Genomic DNA, 17,727 nt, shown 5'->3' on the forward strand with positions numbered 1-17,727 from the left:
TCTTCCGATTTTCTCTCTTCTTTTTTCCCTCTCCTCTTTTCCAACTATACCTTTAAAGCCCTTTAAAGACCAATAACTCATTAGCACTCTTGAAAACTTTAATTAAAAGGTAACTAAATAAATAAAGAGGAACACCCAGAAGAAATACCAACTGCTATTTTGACTGACCTCAGAGGTTCACCTTCTGTTTAAAATTTAGGTTGATTCAGAACTACAGCTTGGAAGCATAGCAGCAAGATTACTTATGCCCTGAAAAAAAAAAAAGTGTATGTTTGCACTTAAATTATGAAAAGCTATTTGAACTAATAAAAATAAATTCTAGAGATGCAACACAGAAGTGTGATCATCTCCAAATTAATTTGAACTTTCTCTTCCATTAATTTTATGAGAAAAGATTTACCATTATAAAGTTAAGGGAAACAGGTACATCAGAAATGAGAAGGCAAAGCTTTAAAAACATTTTTCTTTCAAAAATATCTTTTTTATTTACTTGAACAATTCATTAACAATATAAAATAATGTCAAGCAATTTAGGAATTGTCATATATGCTGAGAAAAAAAGGAACAACAAACATTTTAAAAGATTTCATCCATCTGATACGAACTTAAATGGTACAAATAAGGTAATAAATTCAGATTTTTCTATGGAATTCTAAGTTTAAAAATTACATCAGCAAGGTGAGAACAACTTGTCCCTCAAACGGTTTCATCTTCTTCCCATTAGATTAATTTTTTTTTTTTAGATTTTTTTTTGATGTGGACCATTTTTAAAGTCTTTATTGAATTTGTTACATTATTGCTTCTGTTGTTTTTATGTTTTGGTTTTTTGGCCATGAGGCATGTGGGATCTTAGCTCCCGAACAGGGATCAAACCTGCAGCCCCCTGCACTGGAAGGCAAAGTCTTAACCACTGGACCACCAGGGAAGTCCCCAGATTAATACCCAGATTAATACCTTTTTAAAGCTGATAGAAAGACAAATGTATTCATCTTTTTACCTTCCAAAGGTACCAGACAGCTTCTTGCTGTCCTAAAGCAAGTGACCAACAGTCACTAAGCAACAAATGAATAAACGAATGGTCTATAGGTTCTTCTTTCCCTCTGTTTACTTTTAAAGGTTAATGATAAGAAAGCTGTTGACCTATATACAGGAGAACCAAAAAAGCCGGTGTAAGCAGAGCTTGCTATGTTTTCCAAAGCTCTAATGGCACATCAGAGTTCAGTGCATAGATTTTTCTGTCGTAGGTTGTAAACTCATACAATGTAGGCATTATAACTAGCGCTACACAGTGCGTACTGGAGTTGCAAATAGATGTGCACACAATAAAACCACTTTAATGATGAAAATGATGTATATTGACTCCCTATCATCATTTCCAATACACAGACTTTTCTAGAAATCACTCTAAACTAAGTTTCTTTTACTTACTCCTGTTTAATGGTTATCACGGCCAACGTTTTCAATTCCCCTTTTAAGTTTTCTGATTACCACTTGTCACTTAGACTTAAGAACACAGCCCTGGTTCATGATGCCTGCCCATACCACTCACTAGCTGTGTGAATATGCGCAAATTAACTACTCTCTAATCCTTGGTTTTCTCATCTGTGAAGTGGTGAATGTAATAAATGTCTACCTCATAGGGTTATTGTGAGGATTAAATGGGAAACATAAATACTTGGCACAGAAAGCTTCAATAAGTAGTGGTCAATATCACCACTAAGACTTTCTCAGTATTGTTTTTGATAGCACTCAAGTTTACAACTGGGGGTGGGGACGGGTGATCAAGCCAATCCACTTCTACTCAATTCCATTTTCTTCTCTTAAAGCAATCTAAGACTTATCCAGATTTCATTTTATCTTTGGAATGTCCCTACTTCTCACAACATCATAGGTTGCAGCTTTTATTAAAACAAAACAAAAACTTCCATGTTTTCCTACGCACAAAGAGCTTTTACTTGCAAATTTTCAAGAGTGATCTGTATTATTTGTAGCCATTTTTCTGTTTGTTAAAACCAACTGCTTCCAGTTTTACTAGGCTTTCCAAAGCTCTTTTCCCCCTAAAGTTTTTATAGAAGCTATTATCCAAATACAATGATTGATACACTTAGGCTGAGAAAAATATGGAAAGGATGTGAAATTGTGAGAAACAGAGCAGACTAAAACGCAGCAAAGAAGGTAACAGTAAAAGTCAAGGAAGTAAGAAGTTAGAAGCTATTTAATAAAATGCTTCAATTAAATCTGCAATTGAGAAACTATTTGGCTACAGAGGGTGTGTTGAACAAGGGTGTAGGTAAAACACCAAATGTTCAGTCTTTTTGGAAGACAAGTTAGCACTAAGTATTTTATCAAAATTGTAAATAATCATCCCTCTGACCCAGCAACTCCACTTCAAGGACTTAAAACCATGGATGAGCATACACACCATGTAACTCAAAACCCTGCAGCATGTCTGTAACAGTGAACATCTGCTTTCAGTGACACTCAAAGGGCAGTAGGTGAGACAAGAGTGAACCATACAGTGGACTCCTATTCAGCCATTAAAATGAATAGACTTTTATATGCTGACATACACTGATGTACGAACTGTATTATGAATTGTATAGTGAAAAAAATCATGTGATACAGGATGAATAATGATGCCACTTGAAGTTCCTTTTTTTTAAAGAAAAACACAATTTAGTATAGAAAATTCCTAAATTACCAAAAACCTCTTAAAATTGGTAAGCTCTGGAGAGGGAAAACAGAGATGAGTTAATTTTAATTTTTTATTCACTATCTTTCTATATTCTTTGAATTATTTAACCATGAGTGTGCATTTTTTAAAATAAATCTACTACAGATTTTTAAAGATACGAAGAATCAGGAAGCTGGTCATGAAAATCTTCACGTGTTTTGTCTTGGCTCAAAGGAGAATCTTCTTGAGGGCAGTGGAAATGTCTTAATAGTTATTTGAATTCTCCAAAGTGCTTTGCCCATATTAAGTGGCAAAATATTTTACTCATTAACTGAAATTTATTATCAAGTAAATATATTAATATTCAACAATGAAGATGACACTCTAGTACTGCTACTCTGACTTTATAACATCAAAACTCAATTCCAATTTATTCATTCTTCCTTTAGCTTTAATTTTAAAGATTCTTAAGCTCCATTTCTCAAGTTTAGAGAAATGTGATTATTGATGAGCCAGGCTACAAGACTTTCCCTTTACAGGGTTAAATTAATTGCTATTTCCTTGGAAACAACTGGGATTTGGGAAGAACATAAAGATCAACAGCCAGGATTTGCTGCAGATTATGCACATTATCGCACAGAGCTATAAAAATCTAGTTTATGAATTTGACCAGTGCTATGGATTGCCTTGTGTCCCCCTAGAAGATATGCTGAAGTCCTACCTCCACTCCCATTAACTGTGAACATGACCTTATTTGGAAATAGGGTCTTGGCAAACATAGTCCAGTTAAGTTGAGGTCATACTGGATTAAAGCAGGTCCTAATCCAGTAATGATTAGTGCTTTTAGAAGAAGACACAAGACAGGGAGAATACCACATGACTACAGAAGCAGAGACTGGAATAAAGTGTCTACAGCCAAGGAAAGCCAAAGATTGCTGGGAACCAACAGAAACTAGAAAGAGGCAAGGAAGGATCCTCCCCTAGAGCAGAGACAGAAGAGAGAAGAAAGAAAAGAAAAGAAGGGGGGGGGCGGGGAGGGAGGGAGGACTGTCGAGCACACATGCATGAGCATACCAAAACCTTTATTTCAGTCATATCTGTAGCCTGGAGAACTGTGAAAGAACAAATTTCTGTTGTTTTAAGGCCAGTTTGTGGTAATTTGGTACAGCATCCCTAAGAAACTAACACAATCAGAAATCACTGTCATTTATCTTATTTCTTACACGACTCTATATTAGAACATTCATTGCTTTGAGGTTCTTAAAATTACTTGCTTAAATCACAAACATTAATATTTGCAAAAGTCATCCCTTAGACTGTGTGACAGATAAATGAGAATGAAACTGTAGTGCTTGTTTTAAAGCCCTTAAGCATCAATTGTAAAATCAAAGAAATACAGTAACACACCCATCCTTTGGTGCATATAATGAAATGTTTCTCAGATCAAACACAAAGTTTAGAAACCACAAAACGCAACAATCCTCTTCTCCCCTGCCACTTCAGTCTTACACCCCAGGTAATGGATCTCAAAGTCAAAAAGAAATCATTTGGATCAATTCAGATTAGGTGGAAATGGCACTAACAAAGTTAATCTTGTGATTATTTGAAATGTAGTAACCTTTTTTGATACTTGATGTGACATGCATTTTAGTATATATTGAAATACTTTGTAGTCTGCAGCTCAAGAAAGGTAGTCAAAAAATATTGGAGAATTGAATACTTTGGTTATAGATACCACAAAAAAAGTGATAATTGAAAAATAAATTTGGAAGAAAAAAAAAAGAAATGTAAAAAGCCTAAAGGAAACAACCCCTCAGTGGCAACAAGAACACTTATCTTGTTCTAATACCATTCTCTAACAAAGGATCATTAGAGAAATAGCTGATTCTTAGAACTGAGGCAAGAAATATACAAAATGAGCCTGGAGCATCTTGTAGTGCCAGGAAGTAAGAAGATGCTCAGAAAAAGGGGGAGGGGAAAAAAGGGGGGAGTGGGAAGATGGGGGCATGTCAAAGGTGCACAGTAGACAACTGAAGGAGCTACGAATGTCCAAAACTGGAACAATCTGGGCAACAAAATAAAGTAGTACTGGATTATAACACAAATTATGACATAAATATCTATTGAATCCTACTGACATAAATAAATTGGAGGGAAGAGACAAATCTTCCATGCGGAGGGATTCCAAATAAATTATGTAGATACTCCACCCTAAAGGAGGGAGAGCTTAACTCTCCAGTCCTTAAGTGTGCTTTGTGCAAAGGGACTTCCTTCCCAAAGAGTACAATATGGAAAGGAGGGAGTGGACAGAGGAGAGTAACTTTATGGTGGAGAAATTAGACAAACACTACCTCAAGCAGGTGATCAAGGTCAATATCAACATGATAAGTCATGTTCATAGTATGTAGCCTTGAGAGAATGTGATGAAAAAGGCATTTTACCTCTGTGATCTTCTTCCTCAAAACCCCTAATACCAGTCTTATCATGAGAAAAACATCAGACAAATACCAATAGCAGGTCACCCTACAATATCCCTAGCCAGTACCCCTCAAAACTGTCAAGGTCACTGTATTACTTTGCTAGGGCTGCCAGAACAAAGTACCACAGACTGGGTAGCTCAAACGACAGAAATTTATTTCCTTATAGTTCTGGAGGCTAGAAGTCCAAGATCAAACTGTCATCAGGGTGGGTTTCATTCTGGGGCCTCTCTTCTTGGCTTGTAGATGGCTGTCTCCTACCTTTGTCTTTATGTGGTCTTCCCTCAGTGTACTGCTCTGTTTATAAGGACACCATTATAGCACACAGGGCCTACCCTAATGACCCCATTTTACTTCTTTAAAGACCCTATCTCCAAATACAGTCATATTCTGAGGCACTGAAGTTAGGTCTTCACTGTAGGAATTTTCAGCCTGTAACAGTCATAGAAAACAAGCCTGAAAAACTGTCACAACCAAAGAAGACTAAGGACACATGACAATTAAATGTTATAGGATCTTGTGTTCTAAATAGCATCTTGGGCTAGAAAAAGGACATTAGGTTTAAACTTAGGAAATGTGAATCAACTATGGACTTTAAATAACAATGTGTCAATATTGGTCCATTCAATGTGACAAATGTACATGTACCATACTAATATATGTTAACAGTAGGAAAAACTCTCTGTGGGGGGTTGGGGGGTAGTTTATATGGTAACTCTGTACTATCTGCTCAATTTTTCTGTAAATCAAAACTGTCCTAAAAAAGCAAAGTCTATTAACAACAACAACAACAAAATTTTAACACACGGTCTCAATCAACACCATCTTAAAAGAACTGATTTACTGTTACCTTACCTACAGCCACGTAACACCTTACAAAACACCTTCAAGATTCTGGTTTTTGTTGCATTTCCCTTGCTGCACTCAAACCGGAAATTCCAAGTTTATTTTGTTGTTCTATGAATTAACCACCAACAACCAAAATGTGTCGAGCACCCATGATGTTCAGATGACAATAATATCCATCACAGGACAATAAAACTGAAACGTTGGAAGCTACCTCCTTCTTTCCCGAAGCTTACTTAACACATAGTGTCTATGACTTAAACACAAGGTTAATACAAACTAAGGAACCTAACCGTAGTTAGTTAAAAGGACACAGTTGCCCTTCGCTGCGCCTGCGGAATCGGAGGTGCACAGCAGAGAAGGTCCAGGTCCGGGCCCCAGCCTCCTCTGCTCCCCTGCACCCCCTCCCCATAAGCGGGGGGGGGGGGGGGGCCCCCCGCCCAGGGGGGTTCCCACTGCGCACGCGCAGTGCTTAACGGCCGGTCGCGAGCCCAACAATCACTCCCTTCTCTTCCTAGAGGAAACTCTCACAGTTAGAGGGAGAGGTCGCGAGCACTCTCCTTAATACGAACATTTCCTTTAAACCGGGAGCAGCGCCGTGATTCACCAAGTCAGGCGGACGCCACCGCTTTAAGGGAGATGAGGTTCCAGCGGTCGCGCCAAGCAGCGTACGCAGCCTACGTGTTTAAGTTATGCTACCTTCGCCACAGAAACCAAGAAGATTCTAATGACCCGGAAAGTCCCCACGCCTAATCGTTCTCCACCACTTACCCACTCTGATTCCGGAACACTGTGTCGCCACCGTTCCTATAATACCTCTCCAACCCTTTCGATGCTTCTACTTCTTCGCGAACAAGACAAGATGGCGCCCGATTAGTCTTACCCGGAAGTGAATAATAATAACATCCGTTTGTCATCTGAAGCCATACTGTCCCCCAGCCAGGTCTTTGACCACGTGACTGTACCCGGTTAACATGTTTCAACGCCATTTTTGTTATGGGCAAAACCACCTCGACTATGTAGTCAACACCATGCAAATTTCTGGACATTCCTGTACGTTACCTTTTAACGTAGCCAGCGCCATGCCCGACCCACTTTTATCTTTACAGTGGGCAGAAAGGCAAGAGTTTGAGTGTTCTGTACAAAGCGCGCTCAAAATTTTTACTTTAGCAACGTGATCCTCCTTCAAGGGGAGGTATGTTCCCTTCCGAAAAGGTGGGTTGAGTTCGCGGCACTCCTTTCAGACTACGGAGGGGCCCCAGGGTCAAATGAACCAACTCCGGCGGGTTGCTCGGTGGGCCCTTAGCCGTATTTCACACCGACCAGAGTCTGGCCCGAAATTCCGGAACACTCCCGACTTGGGTCTCACGGAGCGCCTCCGAGGGCTCCGCCTCCAGGGAGACCGGACGTTGGTGAAGTGACCGGTGTAGATGGTAGCTATAGCGGAGACCTTAGCTGACCCCCGCAGCTGTCACTCTTTGTTAACCTCGAAAACATAGCGCCCCCTTCCGGGGACACTTGCTCAGCTCCGCCTCACCCTGCTAGTCCTGTTGTTTCGTTCCTTCCCCGGGACGTTTAGGGTAAAGTGGCGGAGACGTCCCGTTTCCATCCTGCTGCCCCTTTCTCTCAACCACAAGATGGCCTCCCGACAGGACTTACGCAATTAAGTTCTTCGAATGGAATACGTTGATTCCATGGTGTTTTAATATGAACGACGTTCAGGTATCAAAAGTATCGATTTCCAGGCTAGAAGCTACAAAGAAAACAAAAATGTTCCGAAGATACATTGGAAAATAAATATTGGAAATAAATAGTGGAAAGTGCTTTTCTAGAGAGTAACATGAAACTTTTGCGCACCAAGTATCTAAATTGTTTCATTGGGAATTGTGCAAAAGAAAGCAAATAACAGTAGAAATAAAATATTACGAATACATCTAGATGGATAAAGAAGATAAAGATAGACGTGAGAACAGATCCTGTTTGCATGAAATCCAGTCTTCTTGAAGAAACACTTGAAACCCAGATTCTCCTGCATCAGCGTTAGAACAAAGTCCTCAATAGCTAAAGATTCGCTGGTCCTCAAATCCAAGTGGCCCACAAAATACAACTTCATCTTGGGAGAAGTGATAACTAATTACACCTCTACCAACACAATAATGTGAGTGCATAGTATTACTGGAGGCAAAAAGAAAATTTGGTTCCTTTGACCCTTTCCATAATTTCACAAAAAAAGCACACACACAAAAAAAAGGATGACACAACAGTCTAGTGCGATTTTTATTTATTTTGGGGGTTTTTTGGCCAGCCCTGCGGTTTGTGGGATCTTAGTTCCCCCAACAGACATTGAACCTGGACCCAGGGCAGTGAAAGGATGGAGTCCTAACCACTGGACCGCCAGGAAATTCCCCAGTATGTTTTTTTAAATCACTTTATGGAACAAAAACTAGGACATTTACCACGTATTATCAGTGGTCGTCTCTGATTTTGCTCTGTGATCACTTTCCAAGTTTTTGCCCAGGGCCTGATTTTCAAGTTTCTCTGAGAAACATTCTAATCAGAGAAACACTCTATCTTCCTTGTGAAACCTGATTGCCCTAGAGAAACTTTCATATGTTCCTACTTTCTATAACCATCTTGTATTTGTTTGCTTGTTTCCCTAGTAAAGTTGAAGCAGTTTTCTGGTAGTTCTTTGCTTTTTGTTTTTCCCATCTCTGTTCTCCAGCTGGCCAGCGTACTGCTTAGCATACAGAAAGTTCTCCATTTGTCGAATGAGAGAATTATTAAATAACTCACGTTTGTTCCTTCTGCCAGTTTAATGAGGCACTCTCAGCAATCACTGTTTGCCAGACCAGGAAATGAGTTTTACAGTCCCATATTTCCCTTTCCCTCATTACTTTCACCTCGGATTTCCCTGTAACTTTAGGATTCGAAGGAGACATCAGGCACTTGCATGTATTTCAACACCAGACTTTCTCACAATGTATTTTTGTATTAAAGTGTCTATTTGAGCAGCTATTGTGTACACGAGCTGCTGCAGTCCAGTCATTCTGCACCTTGGTGGAAAAGAAACAGAATTAAATATTCCTACTTCTTGAGATCTGAACCTTTAAGGTGTTATGTTCCATATCACACCCATCTTAAAATTTAAGAATAAAAATTATTTAATGGTAACTAGACTTGTGGTAGTGATCACTTTGTAGTGTATACAGATGTTGAATTATAATGCTGTATATATGAAACTTATATAATAAAAAATTATTTAAAGCTGTGGTATATACATACAATCAAATATTATTCAGCCTTAAAAAGGAATGAAATTCTGATACATGCCACAACATGGATGAGCCTTGAAAAGATTACGCTAAGTGAAACAAGACAGACACAAAAGGACAAATGTATAATTTCACTTATATGAGGTCCCTAGAATAGGCAAATTCATAGAGACAGATAGCAGTTGCTGGGGGTTGGAGGAAGAGAGGAATAGGGAGTTATTATTTAATGGGCACAGAATTTCTGTTGCGGATGAGGACAGGGTTCTAGAAATGGTGATATTTGTACAACATTGTGAATGTACTTAGTGCCACTGAATTGTACACCTAAAAGTGGTTAAAATGGTAAATTTTATGTTACATCTACTTTACCACAGTAGAACTACAATGGAGGATTAAAAAGTATATAAAGCTAATACGCTACAAGCAAATTATTAAAAATTACAACTCTTTTAATTCTTAAATAATAATTCTTAAAACAACTGTTTAAATTCTTAATAAATTACAACTATTTTAATCTTACTTAAGCATCTCCTAGAAAGTAGTGAGAATATGTGTCATAATGAAATATGAGAACATACAATAATAATTCAGTTATTTAACAATGGACCATGTAAACTATTATATATAGAATGGATAAACAAGATCCTACTGTATAACACAGGGAACCTATATTCAATATCCTGTAATAAACCATAATGAAAAAGAATTTACACAAGTATATAACTGAATCACTTTGCTGTACAGCAGAAAATAAGACAACACTGTAAATCAACTATACTTCAATAAAATAAATTAAGAAAAAACCCCCCCAAAAAATGGACCAAACTGGGCTTTATGCATGTAATGACCATTTAGACCAGATTGGAGAAAGTAAGGTACACCTATGTTCACCGACTGGCATATTCTTACTTAAAAATCTTTTGTGATTCAAACTACTGTTTCTGTACTTAAGTCACTTGTATGATGTAGTAGACATTATTAGTATTCACCAATATCTGATTCTCCACTGACTTACAGCGCACAGAAGGTTTAAGCCTCCATAAAGTTTAAGTAGTACTCAGTGAATTAGTTCTGGCCAATGGGCTGTGGGTTAAGTGATGACAGTTATTTCTGGACCTAAGCTTACAAGAACTGTAAGCATTGTCACATCAACCAAGAAGTCTACAGGCAGATAAAGGGGCAGCTACAGGTTGGTATATTCTCTGTCAGCCATGATCACTGAGTTGCCTTATGGGAAACAGTGGCCAGAAAGAGCCCCAAATCAGCGAAAGACTTTGCAATGACCACAAAATAAGTTGCTGAGATTCTGGAGACATTTGTTAATAAAGCACAAGCCTAATTTAGCCGGACACATATAGATATTGGTAACAGGAGTTGGGTGCTGCTCAGAGAACTGAAAATATGTGGCATTAGCTTAGAGGTTGATTGGTATACATAGAAAACTAATATTGGAGGCTAGAAACAGGGACGTCACATTATGCAATGGTAAAAACTTTAATATGGGGCTTCCCTGGTGGCGCAGTGGTTGAGAGTCCGCCTGCCGATGCAGGGGACACGGGTTCGTGCCCCGGTCCAGGAAGATCCCACATGCCGCGGAGCGGCTGGGCCCGTGAGCCATGGCCGCTGAGCCTGCGCGTCCAGAGCCTGTGCTCCGCAACGGGAGAGGCCACAACAGTGAGAGGCCCGCGTACCGCAAAAAAAAAACAAAAAAAAGAGTTGTACTGGAAAAGAAACCATAAGCCTTGGCTAACAGAAATTGTGACTATTCCAAACTTTAAACAAACAACTTCAGCCCCCAATTATCTAGGAAACAGATTGAAACAAAGCTGTGCAACTTCCAAGGATGGCATATTCTTCAACAGCCATTCAGATGTAGCCAAGGAGGATAATAAAAAAAAAGATGCTTCCAAGGGGTGAAGTCTGGAGTCACAGAGAACAGTGGAGAAGGGAATTCTTAGGGAATAGAGGAAAGGTCTAACAATGAACATTCCCCATGCCCAGGGTAAGAGATTGACAATATCTCCATTCTTCCCCTTTCTGAATTAGAATGTTTATTGTGGTTATAGTTCCACTGGTTTCACCACTGCACAGTAAGTTTGTGGAAAACAGAACATATTCTTTTGGCTCCTGGGTCTCCAGACCAGTGGGAGCAACACTCAGACCTGACATAGCACTTCCAGACAGCCTGGTTCTGGAATGGTGGATGGTCCTTTGGGGGCTGTTTCTCTTGAAAAGGGAGTCACTGTGTTCCACGTGTAGAAAGAAGAGCTGAGCATTTGCTGACCAGAGGGTAGACTCTGAGAGACTTCTAGTCCATTCTCCTTTTCTTCTGAGCCCTGGGAGACTTACTCTTTCCTACCCATCCTTCCTTGCAATTAGGCAGGGCCAATGTGACTACTTCTGGCCACTGGGCTGTGCGCAACGCATCCAAGATGAAGAATTTAATTGCTGAAGCAAGACCTTTGGTGTTCTCCTCTCCTGCCAGTGAAGAGGCCTGGCATTAAAATGATAGAGTCAGAAGACACGCAGCCAGAGGCTTACAGTCACCAGTCGGAAAACAGTTGCCTTTGCAGATTGACCAGACTCACAGTGATTTTGGGTGAGGAAGAAATAAACTTTTGTTGTGCTAAGCCCTTGGGATGTGAAGTTATTTGTTACTGCAGCATAACCCAGCCTATTCTAATACATATGGGAATGCAAATATTTTAGATATTTCTGCCTGAATGCAATTTTTAAAAAATGTATGAAAATGGCTTCAGGGGGTCTGTGAGCCTCTGAAATTACATACAAAAATCTGGGGCATATATTTTTCTAAGAAGATGTACGTGCCAAGATTTCCCTTCCCAGCCTCTCTATTGCCATTAGCAGGAGTGAGGAGAGGGCCCCAGAATTAAAACCCTCCACTTCCTCCAACACTCATAGCTTCTCTTTGGGACTATCAGGACTAATATCATACACCTTTTATCCCTAGAACATCCTTCATCCCATGGACCTTAATTCCCATATGGCTCTGTGGGTAATGTTGCTTGATTTTTCTCCGTATCATTTACCATTTGAAATACCTTTTCTTTAATCTTCACTTCTTAGAATGTCTGTTTCCTCACTTCTTAGAGAGATTTCTATCTCCCGTGGTCAATGCTGTATCCCCAATGCCTACCACACAGCAGATATTCAATAAATATGAAAGATGGTCTATAACATTCATTATAATCTCAAAGAGCTTCATGACCTAAAAAAGGTTAAATACAAAAAGGTAGACAAAATGTTTCCTAATGAATTATCCTGCCTAAAAAACTCAAAGAAACATCTGAAAGGATGAAGACTCACCCTTGGCAGACACTGAAATCTGAATGAAAGAGGCCCATGAGATATTTTATTTGGAAACGATAAACTTCTGAAATAGGAAGGATATTTTGAATATAGCTAAGTAAGCAAATACAGTGTTTGTACACAAAATATTCTGTCAATAATGTGCATTGAAAAAAACTCCAGGACCAATCTTGAAACATAAAGTAAATATGAATTTAATATTTTATGCATGTTTATACAGTAACATCAAAATAATGCTCCATAAGTTACATAGCTATTTTCCAAAAACACTACAAAAAAAAAGATAAAATGGTAGGAATGATACATAATCAATTATTACTCAAAATTAAAAAATATAGTCATCTATCTTTTAAATAGATTTGAATTGATGGATTTCTACATGAACCAGAACATTTTAAATATCTAAAAATAGTCTTTCTTAATGCAGCAGATAATATATAAAGAATCACTTTTATTGCACATAACATATCTGGTTTAGGCTTACTTTTTCAGGTAGCACGCAGACAAATTATGAGTATGAATTTAATAAAAGTAGGCAAGGTACTATTTTATACCTCAAAAATTAGATGAAGGTGATATATTTCACAGCTTAATCCTCAGGAAATTTTATTCAGATATCATATAAAATCATTGACTACAGTCAAACATGCAAACTAAGAGCTCTTAAATACATATCATAGTAAAATAGTTTTGTTGGCACACTTACAATAAGAAAACAGGTATCAACTGCTCTTAGAACTGACACCACTCTCCCTGACCACTCAAAAAGGTGGGCTTCACATCAGTTTTAAAAACATTAAATGAAAAAATCTTAAATATAAACATAAATTTGGTTATGTCAAAAATATTCACATAATTGGCATATAGTCAAAAATGTATCATTTTAAACATGGAAAAACTAGGGGAACCCGAGGTTAGATATAAACCAGTTTCTAAATAAAGCTAGTTAAACTCCTGTTTTACTTCTTAAATTCATTTCGCCAAACACTATAGTAGTTGTTTTGAGGATCTGTAAACATTCTCACTGATTTGTACTGTTTCCTGAGGTCATCTGGAAGCCACTGTTACTAAAGTAGCTCACAATTTAGTACCCCTGCAAATGTGCTTTGGAAATATTCAAAATAAAAACAAAAATTTAAATGTAGATCCATATGTAACTTAACATACTTTCTCTATTACAAAAGCTATCTTTAGGAAATTCTTAGATCTCAAAATCAAATTTATTCCATTACCAGCAGACCTGGACAAACAAAGCATTCATAAACTTTAGGCCATAAAAAAACATTTCAGAATTAACTCATTTAACACTGTGGAAATGAAAATAAAAGTATCTTATTACTTCTAGAATAATGTCTAAAACTTACATAGGCCTCTTCATTTTAAAACATGTTAAAACAGTGTCAGCCCAGGGCCGGACCCTTAGTAGATGTTCAATAAATATATACTTAATGAATAAATGTGAAGTTAAGCATAAAAACTACTGTGGTATTTGAGTACTGAGGTAATGTTCTGAAGCTACAATGTATCACTCACTTAATGAAAAATCAGTCTTAACTGGTATTCAGAATAAAGCTTAAAAGATCTCCTAATTTGATAAATTTAGCACTAGTTCATTTCCTGGCATCCAATGAAAAGAGGAACTAGGTACTTTCCTTGATTCTTGCCCTCACTTATCACTTACCATCTCTACTTAACTCTGTAAGGGATAAGCCAAGAGGCAACAGAAAAGAATGGTCTTGTTTCTTTCCCTCCTTTCTTGCTTCCTTTCCCTCATTCTTTCTTTCTTTCTTTTTCTTTCTTTCTTTCTCTCTTTCATCTATCCATCTATCAATGAAATAAGAAGCAGGTGACCATCCAATGAAAACTGCATGCCTCTTAATGGTATCTTTTCTAGGAGAAAAATGAGACAATTTAATATTTACATTTGGGGGAGGGGGTGGTAATTGTCATTACCAAGACGGTTGACTTGAATAAAGAGGATTAACTAATAGTTTTCAAAAAATTTCACTGCTCTGGTACTGAAGTCTTCAATGTTAACACATTACAATTAAACAGAAAACACTTTAAACACTGTTTACCTTTTACAGGACACAACCTGAGTTTACAGGTTAACTTATAAAGATACATTTCTCCATCATTTCACTATTAAAAATCAAGAAAATCACTATTATTGAAATTTCAACAGCTTGAAAATACAATTTATGCAATGACATTTTTAAGCTCTGAATTTCGTATATTATTACCATCTTTAACACTAATCACAATTCCATTCATCCATATATCAAAAGACGGCACTGGTAACCTTGATAATATTACATATACTTAAATATTAAGAAGGGTGAGAGTCTTCATTAAATATTTCCACACATTAACTACAGCCACTATTCTTATCCTTCCTTAACAAGAGGAGAATGAACTAGGACCAGGCACTTACCCAGCATCTGCCTGTACTATCATTCGTTAGCCCTAATGATTAGGATGCTTGAACCATGCAGTTATGTGTTTTGATTTAATAATGTAACACCAAAGTAGTCATTTTTTAAAAATTTAAGCCTAAGTAATGGTAACATTTTCATGCCAAGTTTTGACAGCTTAATAATTTGTTTTCTAGGGGGGAAAAACTACCATATGTTTGCTATTAATTATTTTCAAAGAAAATACAAAATGCCAACTTTATGCTCCATTAAAATAAAAACTAAACCTATTTGAACTTACTGATGATGCTTGCTGAAGACAAAAGGTGATCGCAAAACCCCAAAACCATGATTAATATTTACTGATCTACAGAACTAGAAAATGTATTACATTTTCCTATTAAGCATAATAAGAATAGAATTCTCTATCATTTACAAATATGATTTGGTAATTTACATTTCAAAGGTATCCTATGGTCCCATATGGATTAACAACTTCTATTTACCAATTCTGCATGTAACAATTATCTATAAATATATTCTGACTTTGGCTAATCACTTGCAAATTATTCTCAACTCCATCATGAATAGGCTGCAAATAATATGTTGATAAAATATTTCAGTATTTTTCCAGTTCTCAAAACCTCAAAGCAATAAGCTAACCAGTATATTATTTGTAAATCCATATTACTGAAGCTACAGTGGTACCTTTTTATATGGTTGAATCATACAAAATATGACAAGGTCAGTATGCCAATTGTGTAAGTATATGTTATAGCAATGTGTCCCACACAGCAGTGTAATATACCACTGGATAGCCCTGAGATGATTTTCAGTGAAGTGCTACATGAATGAGCAATTTTTCTTTAGTTATATATTTATTTTAATGTTTATTAGAAAAAAATGTAACTAGCACATAAAATGTAGAATATGCTTAAAATAAGACTATGGCTTAAAAAGCCTAAAAAATAAGCTTAAAAATAATAAGTAAACAATGGCATAGGAGATATATATACATATATATATATGAAAACAGAAAGGTGGTATTGACTCACATTTGGGAAACACTGTTTTAAAGGAATGATTTGACTTAGCCAGCATCATTTCTGAATGCTTGTAGTAATAAGCCACATTATAAAGGAGTTTCCTCTACTACTGTAAATTCTGTTTTTTTTTTTTCCAGGACAAATATGTTTTTAAAAACATGTGTTTACATTTATTTTAAGAATATAATTTTGAAAGCATTTAGTAAATTTAATTTACTTTAAAAGGATTCACCAAAATGGTAAACATGTCCAGGAGCATTTGAGGGACGTGCCATTCCTACAGAAAAGACTACAAAGACACATTGCATATAATGGTTATCGCTGCAACATTTAAATAAAGGTGATCTAAATAATCATTACCATTAACAATTAACAAATAATTATAATATTCTTTCATAAAAAAGAAGGTATGCTTGTGCGCTAAGTGCTCTTGATTCTGGAACCACCTGCACGTAAGTGTCACTAACATGGACCCACTGGCCTGCTGATTCACTATCAGGTTCTTCCAAACCTAACAAAACAAAAAGAAATATAATTTTACAGTAAGTATGTTCTGACTTTACATTAAAGACACATTTATCACAAACTCTAATGCTAGACTTTATTGCATAAGGCTGTTTGTTCTTGGGCTAAACATCTTCCAAAATGAACTCTTTCAAAGCGTTAATATTAATATCATTTACTTTAAATATCTAGTGAAATATTAGATAGTCTTATGAATATTTATTTATTCAAGGAAAAGTGCATCTGCACTAAAAGAGAAGTAAGAAAATACACAGTTAATTTGCTGAAGCAAATTTTCAACTCCAACTCTCGTCTGAGGACCCGGTATGTCTTTAAAAACTATTGGTATTGTTAAATAAGATGCTATTCCAGGGCTTCCCTGGTGGCACAGTGGTTGAGAGTCCGCCTGCCGATGCAGGGGACACGGGTTCGTGCCCCGGTCCGGGAAGATCCCACGTGCCGCAGAGTGGCTGGGCCCGTGAGCCATGGCCACTGAGCCTGCGCGTCTGGAGCCTGTGCTCCGCAATGGGAGAGGCCACAACAGTGAGAGGCCTGCATACCACACACACACACAAAAAATGCTATTCCACTGCAATACACGATGACTTAACACCTTGAAAAACTGGGTGTCACTTCACGTGACCTGAAGGGTACAGTTTTATGATATTTAAGATTATCTAGGTACTCTTAAAGGTTTTCCTCACTTAAAGTGAATCCACTTGAAGTATCCATGAAAGAACTTACCTCTTCCAGAAAAGGAAGAATGAATTCATTTGTTTTTAAGAATAAAATAAACTTAGGATGGCATACCAGGTACATTTTTCTTTCCAGTGATATGTTCCAGTAATTTCCTGGAGGGTGTTCTCACTTTCACATAAGCGGTGTAGTGGCCTCCTCTCATTGAGCCACTATGTTCCACTACGCCATAGAGACCATAGAGAACTTTATCTCCCACATTTACATTCTTTTAGACAAAGAAAAAAGCCTCAAATTAATTAGTAATATTTAGTGAACTCTTATTATAAGGAAAATTAAGCCAAATGCAAGTCCTACTTAAAATAAGAGCAATGCATATTAAAACTACACTGGCATATGTTCCCACCTGTATTAGACCAGCAAAATGAAAAAGCTTGACAACATTCTCTGTTGGCTGGGCTGTAGGGA

General features: G+C 37.3%; 2 protein-coding genes across 3 annotated transcripts in view; both read right to left on the reverse strand.

The window, feature by feature from the left end:
• Nucleotides 1-6,884, reverse strand: part of PNISR (PNN interacting serine and arginine rich protein) — a 24,751-nt gene extending 17,867 nt beyond the window's left edge. Inside the window, exons 1-2 of one of the 2 annotated variants that reach the window (XM_007464306.1) lie at nucleotides 6,769-6,884; nucleotides 169-249 (exon numbers count right to left, since the gene is read on the reverse strand). The gene's annotated coding sequence lies outside the window, so the exon portion shown is untranslated. The remainder of the gene's footprint in view (nucleotides 1-168; nucleotides 250-6,768) is intronic. The other variant, XM_007464307.1, reaches the window with a different exon arrangement.
• Nucleotides 6,885-16,439: 9,555 nt separating this feature from the next.
• Nucleotides 16,440-17,727, reverse strand: part of USP45 (ubiquitin specific peptidase 45) — a 60,126-nt gene continuing 58,838 nt past the window's right edge. The window contains exons 16-17 of the mRNA XM_007464308.1: nucleotides 17,374-17,527; nucleotides 16,440-16,570 (exon numbers count right to left, since the gene is read on the reverse strand). Coding sequence (XP_007464370.1) covers nucleotides 16,440-16,570; nucleotides 17,374-17,527 — 285 coding nt within the window. The remainder of the gene's footprint in view (nucleotides 16,571-17,373; nucleotides 17,528-17,727) is intronic.

Source organism: Lipotes vexillifer, unplaced genomic scaffold (genome assembly GCF_000442215.2).
Source record: "Lipotes vexillifer unplaced genomic scaffold, Lipotes_vexillifer_v1.1 scaffold1073, whole genome shotgun sequence".
Lineage (NCBI taxonomy): Eukaryota > Metazoa > Chordata > Mammalia > Artiodactyla > Lipotidae > Lipotes > Lipotes vexillifer.